The sequence below is a fragment of the Talpa occidentalis genome, unplaced genomic scaffold (genome assembly GCF_014898055.3).
Source record: "Talpa occidentalis isolate TD23 unplaced genomic scaffold, MPIMG_talOcc4v2.1 talOcc4.7, whole genome shotgun sequence".
NCBI classification, from domain to species: Eukaryota; Metazoa; Chordata; class Mammalia; order Eulipotyphla; family Talpidae; genus Talpa; species Talpa occidentalis.
In genome coordinates, this window is record NW_023605083.1 from 120,927,255 (window position 1) to 120,946,510 (window position 19,256).

At 45.6% G+C, this 19,256-nt stretch overlaps 2 protein-coding genes across 3 annotated transcripts; one reads left to right on the forward strand and one right to left on the reverse strand.

Annotated features, from left to right (window-relative positions):
- Positions 1–2,493: 2,493 nt before the first annotated feature.
- On the reverse strand, positions 2,494–7,764 carry PTGES3L (prostaglandin E synthase 3 like). 2 transcript variants are annotated; one of them, XM_037491592.2, is made up of 7 exons: positions 7,417–7,764; positions 6,935–7,048; positions 6,769–6,835; positions 6,567–6,665; positions 5,181–5,270; positions 3,841–3,894; positions 2,494–3,344 (listed from the first exon to the last, which is right to left on the reverse strand). In XM_037491592.2, the coding sequence occupies exons 1-7, from the start codon at positions 7,422–7,424 to the stop codon at positions 3,309–3,311; spliced, it is 468 nt and encodes a 155-aa protein (XP_037347489.1). In that variant the 5' UTR covers positions 7,425–7,764; the 3' UTR covers positions 2,494–3,308. The 2 variants fall into 2 exon arrangements, with proteins under 2 accessions (XP_037347489.1, XP_054544745.1); XM_054688770.1 differs by having other exon boundaries at positions 6,769–6,863; positions 6,935–7,095.
- Positions 7,765–7,939: 175 nt separating this feature from the next.
- On the forward strand, positions 7,940–17,378 carry RUNDC1 (RUN domain containing 1). Its single transcript, XM_037491540.2, has 5 exons — positions 7,940–8,450; positions 11,871–12,029; positions 13,428–13,626; positions 14,352–14,471; positions 14,830–17,378. Exons 1-5 carry the CDS (start codon positions 7,950–7,952, stop codon positions 15,693–15,695), a joined length of 1,845 nt encoding a protein of 614 aa, XP_037347437.1. The 5' UTR covers positions 7,940–7,949; the 3' UTR covers positions 15,696–17,378.
- The last annotated feature ends 1,878 nt before the right edge of the window (positions 17,379–19,256 follow it).

Consider the following 19,256-nt stretch of genomic DNA (forward strand, 5'->3'; position numbering starts at 1 on the left):
TGTAGATAAAGAAAACAGACGTTAACTGCAATCAGTGTAGATAAAGGAAACAGAAGTTAAGTGCAATCAGCGCCGTATAAGGTTAAACGGATTAAAAATTTAAAGTCACCTTCTGCTCTATTAAGATAACTAATAAAAAAAATAAGATAACTAATAAAAAGCTTGAGGATTCCAATAGACTTTTTCAGATTTTCAGCAGTAATGCAGAGCAAATACCCTGTGTTATGTAACACGCTCCACTTGGAACTCAGGTTATCAGAGGTATTTAGATTTATGATGAAAAGTAAATACATTAAATGGAATAATATAAATAGCCTCACATAATGTTAGGCCAGGTTTTGCTGCCAAGTGAGTTTTGGTATCAATATGTTTTAAGTCAGTTTTCAGAACTTCAGTTTTCAGAATTGAGGATAAGGGGACATATGTTATACACGTTCAAGCCCCAACTTTTCTGCTTATTTTGTGACAATGTTTGATCAACCATGAAGACAAGACCTACTTAATTTATAAGGCTGACATCAGGTTTAAGCATTTAAATGAGATAATATGCAAATACTTAGTAAACTAAATCATGAAACAAATACATAACTTTGTATTATCCATTTTTCTTAAAGGGCTAATGTCAAAATGGGGAAAGACAGAGCACACATTAAAAGGAACACGAGGGCCTCCCCTGGTGGCGCAGCGGTTGAGCGCCGGGCTGCGAAGCTGCCCGCAGCCTCCGCAGCGCCGGTTCGATCCCCGGCCACGGGGTGAGGGTCCCACATGGAGCGCAGACCTCTCCTGCCGCCCGCTGCTCCGCTCAGCAGTGTTTCATCGGTCTGCCTGTTCTGCTCCCCACTCTGGCTCTGGTGAATTCTCTCACCCTCCCGTGCTTCTAACTGTACCCAGTGCTTGTATAAATAAATAAATCAATCTTTAAAAAAAAAATAAATAAATAAATAAAAGGAACACGAATCACTAATAAAAACAAACAGTGAACACTAATTAAAACCAAATTAAGGGCCTCTCCGGTGGCGCAGCGGTTGAGCGATGGGTTGCGAAGCTGCCCGCAGCCTCTGCAGCGCCGGTTCGACCCCCGGCTGCTCCCCGGCCACCGGAGGAGGGTCCCGCATGGCGCGCAGACCTCTCCTGCCGCCCGCTGCTCCCCTCAGCAGTGTACTTCGGTCCTTCTGCCTGCTCTGCTCCCCGCTCTGGCTCTGGTGAATTCTCTCACCCTCCCGCACTTCTGACTGTACCCAGTGCTGTATAAAGAAATAAATAAATCTTTAAAAAAAAATAAAAATAAAAATAAATAAATTCTCAGCACTATCAAGGAAAATAAAAATAAAAATAAATAAAAATAAATAAATAAAAAACAAATTAAGGTACAATTTTTTATCTGGGCAAATATCTAAAAAGTTTCTGAGAACGGAGCACTTTCATTGTTGGTGGGAGTGAGAACTGGTACAATTTTAAACTGGTACAATTTTATCTAAGAGCAACTTGGAAAAGCTATCAAAGTGTTTAACTATATCTACTCTACCTAGCAATTCCACTTCTAGAATTTACCCCACAGATGTTCTTGCCAAATATGTAAAGATCTACATTTCCAAATGCTCATTGTAGCACTGTTTGAAAATTGAAGAAGACTAAAAACAACCTAAATGTCCCTCGATAAGGAAACAGTTAAGTTATGGAAAATGTATTCAATGAAATGTCATGTAACAATGCAAACAAACGTTAGATCTGTTTATATTGATTTGGAAAGATTGCCAACAATATATTAAGTGAAAACTTGCAAGGTGTAAGGTGTACACAGCAAACCCACAGACACTGCATTTTCTTATGTGTTCAATTTTAACATCTATACTACAAAAAATACACGATGCTGCATGTTTCTATGCCATAAGTATAGTTTTATATATTAGATAATTATATAATAACACATATAACTATACAAATTAAAATTATATAACAGGTACTATGAAAATTATATTGTATATAATATGTATATAAATATTTATGTAGTCATATAATATTTTTGGAGAAACAGTTAATACTAGTTATCCCTATGAGGGAACAGATGCAAATTTTACTTTAAACATTTACCTTTCTATACTGTTTTAATATTTTAAACTCTGTCCACATATAAACTTACATCAATTTTAAAGCTGAATTTTTTTTTAAGATGTATTTATTTATTTATTTAATTTATTTGTTTATACAAGCACTGGGTACAGTCAGAAGCGCGGGAGGGTGAGAGAATTCACCAGAGCCAGAGCAGGGAACAGAGCAGGCAGACTGACGAAGTACAATGCTGAGGGGAGCAGCGGGCAGCAGGAGAGGTCTGCGCGCCATGCGGGACCCTCCTCCGGTGGCCGGGGAGCGGCCGGGGATCGAACCGGCGCTGTAGAGGCTGCGGGCAGCTTCGCAACCCAGCGCTCAACCGCTGCGCCACCGGGGAGGCCCTAAAGCTGAATTTTTTAACAAATGTAAATGCTTTATCATGGTTCAAGGGCAAACTTCAAGTATTGCATTTTGTTTAAGTCATAGTCTCTTGTACATATTGGGCACTTTAAAAATGTATGTGGAGGAATGGGATAGCTGATGAATGGAAGAGTAAACAGACATAAGTATTAAGCTATATAACAATAAGCTTTAAAAGTGCATAGAGCAGGAAGCTGAGGTAGTTTTCTAGTGTTTATAAAGATGCAGTTATTAGCCATATAGTGAAGGTCTAGATTCTGCTGTGAGAAATAGGAACACAGATTTGGGGAAATCACCCAGCATGGTTACAAAGCCTGCTCCCAATGTTTGTCTTCTTCCAACCTCAAGAACGAGGACCCAGATCTCTGATAACCACCCAGCCTTCCCCTTCAAAGGAACTCTAGAGAAAGAAGAAACTTGCCTCCTATAACTTGCCTTATCTATCTGTAAGAAGGAAAGAGACAGAGAACAGTTCCCAGAGATTTATTATAATCAATAGGTTGCTTCTTTGGCTTTTGCTCGATCAGGTCCACACGCATGCTTAAATACTACAGAGAGCCCTGCTGAGGGGCTCAAACACAGAGCTTACAGCCAGTAGGGAGGGAGTCAGCACCTACCAGTTTACTCCTCTCCTATGCTGTCATCTGATGCAGCAGACATAGTCAAGTGCTTAGGAAGAAGAAATAAATCATGAAGGAGGACCCTGAACACAGAGCTTCTAGGAAAGTTCAGAGGACCCTGGTGCACAGCCAAAGAGCTGCCAAAGACTCAGGCCATAGCTTTTCATGGAGCCTGGAACAGAGCCACAGCTTCCTTCCCATCTCCGCTGTCACAGAAAATTAACTGCTTGTTGCTTCAGCACTGTCAGAATCATCCTAGGGGGAAAAAAAGATAACAGAACCTATGCAATCTGCAAATAGTGAATAATTGTGTTCACAAATACTGCTCACTCCTTCATGCTCTCCAAGTTTTATTTTGGGATTTCCTCAATCACACAACTTCTTGGGAGGCTAATAAAGAAGGATTTATTTAAACTTTGGATAATAAAAGAAAGCCCTGGTCCTCAACAAACAGTACTGCATCGTACACCATTTAGTTTCAGAATTTAAATTAATGCTACTGCTTCTTACAACTGTAAAGCTATTCAATAGGCTCTGTTCTAGGATGGAGAAGTAGTGAGGAGATGAGAAGGAGGGTCTTGCTGGGGTTTTCTAAAGCGTAGAGAAACATTTCACCTCCTCTGTCAAAGTGAAAGTGGGTAAACATGCACTGAGAATTACTGCATGCTAGATACTGGGCCAGGAGCCTTTCTGGCACCTATTTTTAAGGGCCAAAAGAAAATTGAAGGGTTGACAGGTAGACTTTACTTACATCCAGGTCATCCATGGCAGGGGGAGTTTTCTTAGTGCTGACCTTCTGCAAAAGCTAGTGGGTAATGAAAAATAATCACAAGACAAGAAGGCCAAAGGAAGAAGCAACCAGCATATTGATGGACCACAGGAGAATATCCCAGCCAGACAAATGCCCCATCGTTAAGCCTCTAATACATCACTGGACAGAATGGAGAAAAGCAAATTTATCCCCTTTTTAAAAAGGAATTTATACATACAAACAGAACACCCTCCTTACTAATCCAGGTTGAGGTCTCTTAGTGTTTTTGCCATTTGAATAAACAGTCACTGAAATTCTGGAACCAAATAATGTATGACTAGGTGCAATTTACAGGGATTCAGTGATTTATTTTATTTTTTTTAAAGATTTATTTATTTATGCCTACAAGAACTGGAGTGTAGGCCAGAGGTTTGAGGGGTGAGAAGATTCACCAGAGACAGAGTGGGGAACAGAACAGGCAAAGCAACTGAAATCCACTGCTGAGGGGAGCAGTGGATGAGATAGGAGAGGTCTGCTGCATGATGTAGGTTAGCTCCCTGGCTAGAGATTGAACTTATGTTGTAGTGGCTGCTGATAGCTTGATAGCACTGAGACTTTAACCCCTGTGTCACCAGGAAGGCCCCTGATTTATTTTATGATGTTATTTTTATACTGCTTAGTTTGAGTTTCCTATAAATTTGTCTGGCTGAGGCACACAGGCACATATGCACAGGTCTGTGCGTGTGCGTGCGCATGCACTCACACACACACACACACACACACACAAGAATTACAAAAAAGTAGGAAAAATCTTTCCCAATTTTTTTTCAAAACACAGGCTCAATTCTGTGAACAGTGAATGAATTTATGTATATAATTTCAATAACAGAATATCCATTTTTCTCATCCCTACTAAATAAACAGTGCACAAAACATGTCAAGAATATCAGCACCCAGCCTCCCTGGTGGTGCGGGTGGTTGAGCACAGCACTGTGAAGCTGTCCACAGCCTCTGCAGTGCCGGTTCAATTCCCGCCATCTGAGGAGCTACCCACATGGCACAGCAGACCTCTCCTGTCACGCCCGCTGCTCCCCTCAGCAGTGTGTTTTGGTTGATCTGCCTGTTCTGTTCCCCACGCGGTGTCTGGTGACACACCCTCCCGCACATCTGGCCTGTGCCCTGGTTCTTGTATAAATAAATAAATCTTTAAAAAAAAAAAGAGTATCAGCACCAATGAGTGGCCTGTCTGGAGAGTTCCTATATGTCTGCCTGGCCCTGATGACAATACTCTGTGCAGGGAGACACAGAGAATGATCTCGAAGGGCAGAAAATGGCATTACCTCTGCATAATGTTCCACCTGAGCAAGCTCCATCTCTTCATCTCCTTCCCAGTCTCTCCAATTATCAAAGTCCACATTCAACCACACTGGCTGCAAGAGAAGCACAGAGAGTCAGAGACCAGGAGGGCAGCAGCAGATGCACACAGAAGAGTGTGGATGTGTGTAGAAGAGCATACATGGGGAAGAAGGCCAGTGGGTGCCCAGTCTTCCCAACAGCACCCCTTTGACTAACCACCCTGTGGGCTATCATGTCATTATCATCCACAGAGATTGATCAGAAACCTACTAGATGCCAAGCACAATGTCATTGTAAGGGATGGAAAAGCATAGAATTCTGCCCTCCAGGAGCAGATTACAAAGGAGATGCATAACCGGAGAGATAACTATGTCATAAAGCATGATAGGAGTCAACCAAGCGATATTCAAATGCCTGAAATCCAGAGAGAACATTGCTAAGAGAATCAATTGATCTTAAAAGTTCTCATCACAAGAAAAAAAATTTTTGTACCTGTGTATGGTGACAGATGTTAACGAGACTTACTGTGGTGATCGTGTAGTCATACACCTGAAACTAATATTATGTCAACTATACCTCAATAAAAATAAATGAACAAAATAAAAGCAAATAAAACTCAAATTACAAAACCAAAGAGTGAAGGCAATAGTGAAAAGACTAAAGTAAGGTGGAACGTGTGCCCCATTTATAGGTCCAGTGCTAGGCATGTGGGAATTTAAACCAGTGTGGGCAGAACCTCCATTTTCTTGGGGTAGCTGATATTCTGGAAATTTTTTTTTTTTTTTTTTTTTTTTTTTTTGTGTACCCTTGCCGGTGGCCGGGGAATGAACCGGCGCTGCAGAGGCTGTGGGCAGCCTCGCAGCCCAGCGCTCAACTGCTGGGGAGGCCCTATTCTGGATTTTTTTAGTGACATCTCTACATTTTTAATACGTCAGCAACTAATCAAAAAAAAATGTCAGTAATCGGTCAAAATAATTTTTAACATTAGGAAGATTGTTGAAACAAATGTGAGAGCCAAAGTCAACCAGCAGGCATCAGTGCTCAACCTTTAGGGAAAAAGAAGCCACTGGACAGTCCTAAGTGGGAAAGTGACAGGGTCAAGTCTGCGATTTAGACAGAACATGCTGAAAGCAATACAGACGGTGGGCAGGTGGTGGGGCTGAAAATATGCACCAAACCTCACCCAGGGATAGAGGTGTTCTGAATTAGGAAGAGATGAAGTAATAGGTTCAAGATTATATAAGAGGTGAATGAAATAGGCAGGACATGGGGAATGACTGGGTGTTGGTGGGAAAGGTAGCAAGGATGATTCTCAGACTTCCATTGAGACCTGGGCACATAGATAAAGAACACAAGAGGGAGTTTCCCACCTTGTAATCCTCTTTGGTGAGCCGGGGCCAGGCCACCTTTTCCTTCCATTTCCTCACAAAGCAAGTAATGGAGCGGCTAGAGCGCTTATCCTGGGAGTCCTGTCAAATAAAAAGCCTCATTCACAGGGTCTGGGGTTTACAATGAATCTCACTTCCCTGGGCCAACTTTCCCATCCATACCTTACTCCCACCTCATTCTTACCTTGCAGTTCACCTTGGCATAGAACTCAATCTCATTGTACAATTCCACCCCATCGGCATTCTTGCAGCTGATGAAATAAGACAGCTGAGGAGACTCTGGGAGCTGAGTGTTGGGGGCACTGGGAGAAAGAAAGGGTCTCCAGGCTCTCCAGAGGGGAGGCCCTTACCTGAACACAATGCGGTGGTCTTCGATGAGCACATGGACATCGGTGCTGTCCTCGACACAAAATTCCATGAACACATACTTTGGCCTGTCGTACCAGAGGGTCCGGGCATGCTGCCTGAAGAGGAGTTGCGGTGGGACTTCATAGGGGTGGCAGAGGCAAGACTGAGGGCATTTGGGGAAAGTGGAAGGAGGGGAAAATACAGGGACGTTTTATGCTACGGCCCTGCCAAAGTGGAGCTAAAAGACACAGAAGGAGGTGAAGGGGAGTGATGAGTGGGTGTGTGCAGTGAGGTTGAACCTAGCGAGAATCAAAAGAGCCTAGAGATGCAGGGGGTTATCACCATTCAAGTCACACTCCCCCTTCACCGTCCCAAAGTTAGAGACCTGAGCTTGGGGGTTCCCATGGGCCCTCGTAGGTCCTGGAGTGCCCTGGAAATGTGGGACAGGGAATCTCCAGGGAAAAGGACGACTGGAAAGACTTACTGTGCCATGGCGGCTCCCGCTGTCCTGTGGCGTTAGGAGTCAGAGGGCCACTATCTTTAGATTCTGGGGACGTCCCCAGCAGCTGCCTCTCCTTATATGGCAAGGGGAAGGGTTCAGGGGAAAGAGGATCGTGTTCCCAAAGCCAAGGGGTCCGCTCTCCGGAGGAACTCTGGGGAGCATAATCCCTGAAGCCCTTCGCATACCCGGGGTCTCCAGAAACGCACACAGTAGACGACTGATGTGCTGGACCTGGGCAGGCTACTAGGCGCAGTAAGGTGGAACTCTGTTTCTCCAAAGTTTATTACACTCAGCGCCTGATTCACAGTAGGCGCTTAATAGAAACGTATTGGCCCGAATTAAATCCCCGGGGAAGGCCCGCCCCGATGACGTATGAACCCCGCCCCGCCCCGCCCCGCCCACCCGCCCCGCCCCGCCCGCCCCGCCCCGCCCCGCCCCGCCCGCCTTCCCGGGCGGCGCGCCGTTGCCATGGCAGCAAGGGGGCGCGGCTGACGTGCGGCGGCGATTCCGGGAAGATGGCGGCCGTCGGAGCGGCTGCGGAGCCGGTAACTGTGGCGGCAGCCGTTGTGCCAAAGGCGAAGAACGAAGAGGAGGAGGAGGAGGAAGAGTCGCTGCCGCCGTGCGAGGCGGTGCGCTGGGCCCCCGTGGGGGCGGTGGCGGAGGCCGGGCCCGGGACGGCCGCGTTCTCGGAAGAGGCGGCCGCCGAGGAGGCCGGCGCGGCCCCGGGCTCCCCGCCGGACTCGCCGGCTCGGACGGTGCGGCGGCTGCGGGCCGAGCGGCGGCGCCTGGACTCGGCGCTGCTGGCGCTGTCTTCGCACTTCGCTCAGGTGCAGTTCCGCCTGCGCCAGGTGGTGCGCGGGGCGCCGGCCGAGCAGCAGCGCCTCCTGCGCGAGCTCGAAGACTTCGCCTTCCGAGGCTGCCCCCACGTCCTGGGTTACGGGGCGCCCGGGGACTCCGCGGGCGACGAGGGCGACGAGCCGCCGGGGGACTGGCCGCGGTTGCGCGGCGAAGACCAGGTGAGCCACTGGGGCTGGGCCTCGGGGACGTGAGAATCGGGCGGCTGGGTGGAGAGCGACAGTGGGAAGCGGACGGCGCAGGTGAGTCCGCGCGTCCCAGACTGGCGAGCAGACCGGAGGCTGGTTGGTGTGCGGAGCCTGTGCGGGGCCTGTGCAGGGCGAGCGCGCCCCGGGAACCTGAGGGTGAGGGGTGTGCAAAGAGACATGCAAGTGTGATCATGTGAGGAGCGCGCAGAGGTCAGCAAAAGGAGTATTGGGGGCCTCCCTGGTGGCGCAGGTGGTTGAGCGCGGCGCTGTGAAGCTGTCCGCAGCCTCTTCAGTGCAGGTTCGATCCCGGCCGGCCAGGGAGATACCTACATGGCACGGCAGACCTCCCCTGTCTCACCCGCTGCTCCCCTCAGTAGTGTATTTCAGTAGATCCGCCTCTCCTGCTCCCCACTCTATCTCTGGTAAATCCTTTCACATACACCCCCAACCTCTGGCCTACACCCCAGTTCTTGTATAAATAAATCAATTTTTTAAAAAGATTTATTTATTTATTTATACATACAAGCACTGAGTACAGTCAGAAGCGCGGGAGGGTGAGAGAATTCACCTGAGCCAGAGCGGGGAGCAGAGCAGGCAGACTGACAAAGGACACTGCTGAGGGGAGCAGCGGGCGGCAGGAGAGGTCTGCGCGCCATGTGGGACCCTCCTCCGGTGGCCAGGGAGCAGCTGGAGATCGAACCGGCGCTGCAGAGGCTGCAGGCAGCCTCGCAACCCAGCGCTCAACCCCTGCGCCACCGGGGAGGCCCAATAAATCAATCTTTAAAAAAAAAAAAAAAAAAAAGGGAGTATTGAGAGGGCTGCTCCGCTCACCTTGCTGGCACCTCTTAAAACACCTAAGTCCCGAACCCATCTGCTAGAGCACCCCCTCCTGGGGATTGGGAAAGTTGGTGAGTAAATTGTCTCAATACTAACTAGACCTCTGAAGAAATTGTTATGGAATTGTTATGGAAACCATAGCAATTTAGCTTTGATCCTGTCTGTGCCTTTCTGGACTCAAACGAAAGTGTTTAACCTCTAGACCTCTCGTTGGGTGAGAACTTTGGTAAACAGTGGGATCCCATAGTGATTGAAAGAGTCTATGAGAATCCTAAGGTTGATATTTTAAAACTTCTTTCCCATTCTGCTTAATAACTACATATTCTAAATGTGGTCCCTCTGGTAACTGTAGTAAGATAGATCCAGTTAGCCTACACTGGTAAGTAATGAAGATTGGTATACCATAGGAAGGGAATGTTTCCTTACAATTTTTCTGTCTCTGAAAGGGCAGAGATTGCTTGTCCATCGCTTGTTGGAGATGTTGAAAAGACTTGCTATCTTTTTTCCACCTTTTTATTCTTCAAGTTACAAATCACATATGGCTTTCTTCCCACTTAGATTTGTTTTAAGCAAGAAAACTTATCAGTAGCAGATATTGACTCATTTATTTTAATCTGAACAAACAGAAATTTTCCCTAGTTCTTTTCCCTGGACTGGTTAAACAACTTCCTCTAGTCAGAGTTCATTATTTAAAATGTGGGTTGTTTTTTTTTTTTTGCCTCCCCGGTGATGCAGCGGTTGAGCACTGGGTTGCGAAGCTGCCCGCAGCCTCTGCAGCACTGGTTCGATCCCCAGCCACCGGAGGAGGGTCCCACATGGCGCGCAGACCTCTCCTGCCTCCTGCTGCTCCCCTCAGCAGTGTACTTCAGTCCTTCTGCCTGCTCTGCTCCCCACTCTGGCTCTGGTGAATTCTCTCACCCTCCCGCGCTTCTGACTATACCCAGTGCTTGTATAAAAAAAAAAAAAAAATCCTTAAAAATAAATAAATAAATAATTAAATAAATAAAAATAATATGTGGGTTTTTTTTAAAAAGATTTATTTATTCATACAAGAGCTGGGGTACAGGCCAGAGGTGTGGGGGTGAGAGGACTCACCAGAGATAGAGTGGGGACTAGAACAGGAAGATCAACTGAAATACACTGCTGAGGGGAGCAGCGGGCAAGCAGGAGAGGTCTGCTGCGCCATGTGGGTAGCTCCCTGGCTGGGGATCGAATTTGTGCTGCAGTGGTGGTAAACAGCTTCATATGTTGCATCCTAAATCCTTGCGCCACCAGGGAGCTCCTAGAATGTGTTTTCTTAACTGATTCATTCAGTGACATATCACAAAGAGTGAGAACTTACCCATTGCCAGGCATTGTCCTAGGCATTGGGGCTGCAATGTCAAGGTCCTTGCCCTTAAGGACTTACTAATTGGGGGAGACACAATTCTAAGCAAATCCTATTTATAATGTGACATGAATTAGAGTGAAAGTGTGTACAAAGTACAGAGGAGGAAATGATCAGTTCTGCTTGAGGAAATCTTTGCTTATGGGATAACTAGGCTTTCACTAACTGGAGAGGGACAGGGTTCTTAAAAAAAAAAAAAAAAGCCAAGACATAAAGAAAGGATTGACTTGCTTTCATGTTGAGCAAAGATAAAGCAATTGAACTCTTTTTAAATAGCTTGAACAAAAAGTTAATTTGTTGTTTTTCATTTGTTCTCTCTCATACCTTGCTTCTGGAGGGCTTGGTAAGTACCATTTTGTGGTTAAATTTAATATCCTATAGATTTCTAGTTTAAAATGAAGCTTACACACTGCAGATGATCTGCTGGCCTTGGCAAGGAAGAACCAATGTTTCAGAATATATTGGCAAGACTGAACTACCTGGAAGGAATTTTAATAATTTTAATGGGGAAACTACCTGGTGGCCAACAGTGGAAAAAGGAATCACTGGTCAGGGAAACTGCTCAGACTTTTCTTTTTTAAAACATTGTTACCTTCCCACCCCACCTATTACTTGCTTTTAGTTACTCCAGACATCCTGCTATTACTCTTTAGATTTTGCTAAATCTGTAATAAATGAGAAAGGCTTTTGAATCTTAAGAAAACTGATTATAAGTTATAAAGCCTTTCTCTACACTGTCACCTCCAGATTTTCTTATACAATTTGACTGCAGAAAGTATTCAGGGGATTTTCTGTGGAAATTGCCTGTGGAGGCTGGAATGTTTAATTCCTAGGAGACTGACTTGGCTGAGATAAATTGCCTCAATCCTAACTAAACCACTGAAAAATAAGCCGTTTTAACAAAGGCTTATTAATATCCTATTGTATTCATAGCCTGTTCATATCCCTCTTCCAGTAAGTACAGAAATTCTTTCTTAAAGAAAACATTTAATAAATCGCCCTGGATGAATTAGTTATTATTTTTGGATCTGTCTTATGAATTCTATATTTCATTTGGATTATCTGGAAACATTTTTATTTTACTAGTTGTCATTGGCTTGAGAAAATTCTTAATGTGCCCTGAATCTTCCTTTTCCTGTGAAATAGACCTAAGTATTTTCTTGTCTTAGAGTGAGCAGGAGAAACGGGAACGACTGGAAACCCAAAGAGAGAAGCAGAAGGAACTGATACTGCAGCTCAAAACCCAGCTAGATGATCTGGAAACATTTGCCTATCAAGAAGGCAGTTACGACTCCCTGCCACAGTCCGTGGTCTTGGAAAGACAGAGGGTGAGCTGACATCTGAAGTGCCTCCACCACTACCTGAGGTTACCTTGCCCCTTCCAGTGAAAATCCTCTTTCTGGCCCAAATCAGGGGACCAGTCTTTATTCACACACGGAAACACAAGTTCCAAAGCTTTGTAATAGGATTGCATGCTTTCTTTTTGGTGTTTATTAATAAGCATAATAGTAGTAATGCATAATAATAATTTCTTTCATGTGGTCATTAAAACAGTTCTACTTGGGGGCCTCCCTGTTGGCGCAAGGGGTTAAGTCTCAGCACTATCAGGTTATCAGCAGCCACTGCAGCACAAGTGGGTCCCCAGCCAGAGAGCTAACCCACATGGCACAGTAGACCTCTCCTGTCTCACCCGCTGCTCCCCTCAGCAGTTATTTCTGTCAGTCCACCTATTCTGCTCCCTACTCTGTCTCTGGTGAATCCTCTTACCCCCTTTTTCCTCTACCCCGCATCTCTGGCCTATACTCCAGCTCTTGTATGCATAAATAAATAAATCTTTTAAAAAAAAACCAAAACACAGTTCTACTTGGACACATCTTTCAATGTAAATTAGCTTTTTTCTGCCACCTACCACCAGTTAGTAAATATTCAGGCCTCCAGACTGATTGAATGCAGTCACATTGTTACGTGTCACTTAAGACAAGGATGCATCGTTAGGCAATTTTATTGATGTGTGTATGTCATAGAATGTAGTTACACAGACCTGAATGGTGTAGCTTGCTACCCATCTAGACTATGTGGTATATAACCTATGGGAACCATCGCTGTATATGAGGTTAACAGTGCATAACTGTACTATATGTATCTTGAGACAGGCAAATCTGCTGGTATAAATGTAGTCACAGTATCCCCTACATGTTTCTCTCCCTGGGATGTGGCTGTTTTTTTGACTGGCTGGAGTTACATTATTTGGATTTCAGATTGTTCCTAATAATGTGAATAGGGTATTTTGTCTGTAATGTGCCTTGATGTTTCATAGAGATATTTTTCTTTAGTTGCCTCAAGGCAAGAAGGGATGAGAAGGACCAGAAACTAAGGTAAATCCAAATTCTTTTGGAGGCCTTGGGGAAAGCCAAACATGAAGCTTTCTGGGTAGTCAGTCACTTTGGATTATTCACATTGTTGTTCTCCTGAGGCAAAGCTGCCAGACCTGATAGAAACTTTGCAGTAAGAGGAGCTATTTCTGTCTGAGACCAAGGAAGGGTTCTTGTCACTCTAAGAAGTAAAGGATTGGTGCCCTCAGTTTGGTCAGCAATTATATTTCTCTCACAATTTCAGGCATTCCATGTGTCTTTAATTTCAAGGTAGAAAGCATACTAGTTAAGTATGCTCCCAGCCCTCTCATTGAAAATTCCAGAGGGTGTGCTCATTACTTGTGGTCTTGCTAGGTGATCATAGATGAGTTAATAAAGAAATTGGACATGAACCTGAATGAGGACCTCAGTTCACTGTCTCCGGAAGAGCTGCGACAGCGTGTGGATGCAGCTGTGGCTCAGATCGTCAACCCCGCCCGAGTTAAAGAACAGTTGGTGGAGCAGCTGAAAACTCAGATCCGAGACCTCGAGATGTTCATCAACTTCATCCAAGGTTCAGAGGAGGGGATGGGAAGGAAGGGTGGGCAGATGTCATATTAGATGTATTCTGAGTACTAATACCTAAAGGCGCCAGTTTTGATGTGCTGATTATTTAAGGAACCGGCAGGTAGAGTGGAAAGAACATGGATTTTAGAGGCAGAGAGTTTAAAATCCTAGCTCTGCCTTTTGCTGGCTGTGTGTCCTTGGGCTGGTTACTAACCTCTTTAGTCCCATTCTCCTCATCCACAAAATGATGACTCATGCTTCATTCATTCAGTAAATATTAAGCCAGCTACTTGTACTAGTCACTATTCCACACAATTAAGGTACAATTTGTAAAAGTCTTTTTGGGTGGTAAGCCTACTAAATATTTTTCCTTGAAATATCTGCCATAGGGCCTCCCCGGTGGCGCAGCGGTTGAGCACTGGGTTGCGAAGCTGCCCCGCAGCCTCTGCAGCGCCGGTTCGATCCCGGCTGCTCCCCGGCCACTGGAGGAGGGTCCCACATGGCGCGCAGACCTCTCCTGCCGCCCGCTGCTCCCCTCAGCAGTGTACTTCGGTCCTTCTGCCTGCTCTGCTCCCCGCTCTGGCTCTGGTGAATTCTCTCGCCCTCCCGCGCTTCTGACTGTACCCAGTGCTTGTATAAATAAATAAATAAATGTTTAAAAAAAAAAAAAAAAGAAATCTCTGCCATAAAGTGGTTGGATAAGCATCTCTTCTTTGTAAATTCTGATTCCAGATGAAGTGGGAAGCCCCTTGCAGACAGAGAGTGGACACTGTGAATGCAAGGCCAGTGGACAGATGGGGAATGGCTCCACGAGAGCTGGCAGCAGCAGACTGCCTCCAGGAAACAGCAAACGTAAGTACAACTTCTAGAAGAGCAAGTGGTGACCCAAGGTTTGGGGCGTTGGGGAGAAGCGGAGAGTGGAAAATGCTAACAGTACAGGGTGTTTTAGGGGGTGATAGTTGCACAATTCATGAATATACTAAAAACGCTTGAATTGTATTACGTGGATGAATTGATGGCATAGGAATTATATCTCAATGCAGCTGTTATTAGCCCAAAAGGAAGCAAGTGCAGCTACATCCTAGGTAGTTTTTGGCTTCATGTGAGACTCATATTGTAGCTCAGAAGCAAGTCTTGGGCTCAGTTTGTGACTTCTTGAATGCATCTCTGTGCCTTTACTCTCACTGATGAGTCATTGTGTTCTAAATAGTAAAGGCAGAAGATGTGAAGAGAGTTCGGGAGACGGGACTGCACCTGATGCGGCGGGCACTGGCTGTGCTCCAGATCTTTGCTGTTAGCCAGTTTGGTTGTGCTACGGGCCAGATCCCACAAACCCTGTGGCAGCGGGGCCAGGCCGACAGGGACTACTCTCCCTTGTTGAAGAGGCTGGAGGTATCAGTGGACAGAGTGAAGCAGCTGGCTCTGAAGCACCAGCCACATGACCATGTCATCACCTCTGCCAACCTCCATGACCTCTCTCTGGGAGGTAAGGATGAGCTGACCATGGCCGTGCGAAAGGAGCTGACAGTGGCCGTGAGGGACCTGCTGGCCCATGGACTGTACGCCCCCTCACCAGGGATGAGCCTGGTCATGGCTCCCATTGCTTGCTTGCTGCCAGCCTTCTCCTCCACCCCTGAGACCATGCACCCCTGGGAGCTCTTTGTAAAGTACTACCACGCAAAGAATGGCCGCGCTTACGTGGAGTCCCCAGCCCGGAAGCTCTCCCAGTCCTTTGCCCTGCCTGTTATGGGAGGCACCATTGTGACCCCCAAGCAGAGCCTGCTGACAGCCATCCATATGGTGCTGACAGAGCACGACCCTTTTAAGCGAAGTGCAGACTCAGAGTTGAAGGCCTTGGTGTGCATGGCACTCAATGAGCAGCGTCTGGTGTCCTGGGTGAACCTCATCTGTAAATCAGGGTCACTCATTGAGCCCCACTACCAGCCCTGGAGCTACATGGCACACACAGGCTTTGAGAGCGCCCTCAATCTGCTTAGTCGCCTCAGCAGCCTCAAGTTCAGCCTCCCTGTAGACCTGGCCGTGCGCCAGCTCAAGAACATCAAAGATGCCTTTTGATGGGAATGCCCTGGCCCTAGACCAGCACCTTGCTCAGTAGGATAATGGCTAGTCTTCTAGGATAGGAGCAAGGAGTTTGAGAGGGCTAAAGACTCTTTTCCTGCCAAATAACTGCAATGCTTCTTTTCCTCACCGACTTAGCAGCCCAGACAGATAAGCTAGAGACCCTTTTTTTAAAAGGGTCTGCCCTGGCATGTACACAACAGTGTACAGGTGGGCACACGTTTGAGTTAACCCACCAATGTGTCGGATCATATGTGATATTAGGAAAGCCCAGTTACTCTCTCCCTGGCAGTGAATGGCAGTGGGAGTGAGTTCATCCTAGGAGATATCCAGCTTGAGGTTCCTGTTATTTCAGAGCCATCTTCCTTCACTTGAGACGGGCTTGAGAGAATCCAAAGGCCAGTATTTCCCTTCCTCTTACAAATAGTGATGCCCCTTTCTTCTTGACAACAGGGTCAGGGGAGCCTGTGTATATTCCATAGCTGCCTCTAAATAAAACTTGGAATGGAAATATCTATGAACAGGTTTTCTAAGGGAGTTAACCACAACTTGATTTTAATATGAGCCCTTTTTTATGTAAAGGGGAGAACTGAAATGTGTTCCTCATAAGGTAGTCTCCTCCTCACAGCACAGACATGTCTTTTGGCTTTGGAGGTGGTTGTTTGTGAGGAATAAGAACCATTACCGGGTGCCATGTCCTCTGGCAAGTAATCTCTTCTCTGCACCTCAATGGATTCTGATATCATCCTTTCAGAAGGAACAGTGTTAGAGGTAAACTCCTTGAGAGAACCCTTGCCACCAGAGGCCAGCGTGGAGAGGAATATACCCCAGTGACCAACAGCAACTCCTCCCAGGGGTGAGACTCACCAGGCACCGCTTGTCCTGAAGGCTGGATGATGGAGAAAGTCTGGTCATTGACTCGGTACTACAGCTGGAGTGGGAACTACAGCAGATCACTGTTGACAGGCACAGGGCTAAGCATTTCAGTGGAAAACTGATGCTAGGCTGGTCCTATGTGGTCTATAGGGTTTTAGCCTTTTTTGTTCATGTGTCACTCAGCTTGCACACTGCTCTGGGGCTGACCAAAGATCAGCAAAGTGTATCACTTTCTGGAAAACCAAGTGGATTCCCAAGACTACTGATTCAGCGTTGTTTAATGTATTCAGTTGCCAGCTGCACTTTGCGTCTGCACTATTAATAAAGTGCATTTTAACTTATTTTTTTCAACAACCTGTTATTTATGATGTATTATTGATAATTTACTAGAATTAGTCCTCCTATGTGAAACAGGATAAGTGTAAAATGTTGTGAACAATGATATATCTGTGGTTGCCAATAAAATGATAGTATTTTGTGTAGCTTCTCTGCAAAAACCTTCAAGACCGTTAGCTTTGGTTTAAAAGTCTGTCTGGGTATTATCAGCTCATCTGATCAAGATCAGTATTTCCTTAAGTTATGTCTGGCTCCTGACCTTTCTGTCTCTTTTCTGATCTCTGCCCTGGATCAACTCAACTTTGTTGGCATTTATATTTCCTCTTGAACAAATTCACTGAAAACTGCCATTGGCATTGCCGCCCCTCTCACCAAGGCTTACAGTGCCGTCACCATGACAAATCTACAAAACATTGTTAAAGACTTCTAAGGTGGTCTGCATTCATTCTTTCATCCTTGGGTGCCTACCAACTCCTGGCCAGGCTAGATGCTAAGGAAAATGGTAAAACATACTCGGCCCTCAAGGAACACAATCCAGCTAAGAAGACACCCAACACCTGGCAATTTAGGTAGCCTATTAACACACACATGCTGGGTCCCATCCCCAGAGTAAATTCAGTAGCACAGGGGTGGGGCCGGAGAATTTGCATTTCTAACACGTTCCCATGTTTGTTATGCTGCTGGTCTGGGAACCACAGTGATCCAAACTAATCGAGCTGCGCTCTATAATCAAGGTAAGTGTGGGTTGGTTTGCTAAGGGGACCAGGGAAGGAAGAGATTCTGTCTGGGAGAATTCTGGAGTCCTTAAAGGGTAGGTAGGATTTGGATGGAACTTTCATCTAGCTACAGTGAAGGAGGGGAGAATAAGTACACATGCAACAAGCTGAGTAGAGACCCCAGAGCTCAGAAGAGGTTGGGTCTTTGTGGATTTGAGCGGGCTAGAACCCAGAGAGGTACACAAGGAGTGTGAAGTCAGGAGCTTGTGCTGAAGGGAAGAAGTGAGAGAGTTCAAACTTTAGTATAGCAAGCCAGCGAAGGAGTTCAAGCAGTTAAGTGGTGAATGTGGAGTTGTATTTAGGGACATTTTTCAAAATAAGATCTATAGATCTTACCACTGTACTTCAGACCTAAATCAGAGTATCTTGGGTTGGAGATGCATCTTTAATTAGCCTCCCAAGCAATTATGACCCATTCGAAAGTATGAGGAGAAACTGGACAAGAAAAAGCTGAAATTGGATAAGTTAGGGAGCAGGCAGGGGAAAAAGGGAAGATTTAAAAGACAAGGCAAAATTCACAGAATTTAGTTACTAATTTGATTTGAAGAGTGTTAGTAGGTGAGAAGAGTACAAGGCAGTAAGATTTAGGATTTGGTTTCTGTGTTCCCAGAAAGAAACAGCAAAGAGGCAGAAGTAGATAAGAGAAATAATGGAAGACCTTAGAGATGGTAATGAACAGAGCAGTGTGATGTATGGGAAAAGCACTGGGTTGAGAATGGGGAGACCTTGTTCTGTGCACCCATTCCGTGACTTTTCTGCCCTAGAATTCATCTTTGAGAGATCAGGATGATCTCTGAGGTCACTTCCAACTGTAAAATGTCATGCCAAATTAAACCAGAAAATATTTTAATTGAATGTAGACATATAAATACATAGTATGATAAACCACTGGAGTGGAGTTTCTGAGGGCTGCAGGGAAAATTGATCCCTGGAGAACCTTAAGAAAAAAACTTGTTGAAACCCTCATTTTCCCCTTATCTTGCCCGAGATTAGTTTTGTTCAGTAAGCAAAAATCTAATATTTCTTTCTCCTAAACTGAAAAGATGTGCAAGGAACTACCTAAATCATTTCCAAAAATAGTTAATTTAAAAAAATTTTAGGTTCAAATAATTCCATTTGAGAGCCAGCTAGACCTGGGTTCAGGCATAGATTCAAGTCCTATCTATGCAACTGATCAGTGACCCTCACCTAATTTATCCTTTCTGAACTTCAATCTCCTCAAGCCTAAATGGAAGGAACATATACCAGATATATAGAGTTGTGTGAATTAAATAACCTGTCGACTTAAAAGTTGGGCCTCCCCTGGTGGCGCAGGCGGTTGAGCGCCGCGCTGTGAAACTGTCTGCAGCCTCTGCAGCGCCGGTTCCATGCCGGCCAGCGAGGGTCCCACATGGAGGGCAGACCTCTCCGCCCCTCAGCAGTGTATTTCAGTCAGCCTGACTGTTCTGCTTCCCATTCTGTCTCTGGTGAATCCTCTCACCCTCCCACGCATCTGGCCTGTACCCCAGTTCTTGTATAAATAAATAAATCTTTAAAAAAAAATATGTAGAAGTGCCTGGCACACAGTAGG

Coding starts and splice junctions, on each gene's coding strand:
- PTGES3L (XM_054688770.1), bottom strand. Junction 3,895..5,180: donor AGGTGGAACATTATGCAGAG/GTAATGCCATTT, acceptor ATTACCCACTAG/CTTTTGCAGAAGGTCAGCAC. Junction 3,345..3,840: donor CTGCCATGGATGACCTGGAT/GTAAGTAAAGTC, acceptor TTTTCCCCCTAG/GATGATTCTGACAGTGCTGA.
- RUNDC1 (XM_037491540.2), top strand. CDS start 7,950: ATGGCGGCCGTCGGAGCGGCTGCGGAGCCGGTAACTGTGGCGGCAGCC. Junction 12,030..13,427: donor TGGTCTTGGAAAGACAGAGG/GTGAGCTGACAT, acceptor TGGTCTTGCTAG/GTGATCATAGATGAGTTAAT. Junction 13,627..14,351: donor GTTCATCAACTTCATCCAAG/GTTCAGAGGAGG, acceptor TTCTGATTCCAG/ATGAAGTGGGAAGCCCCTTG.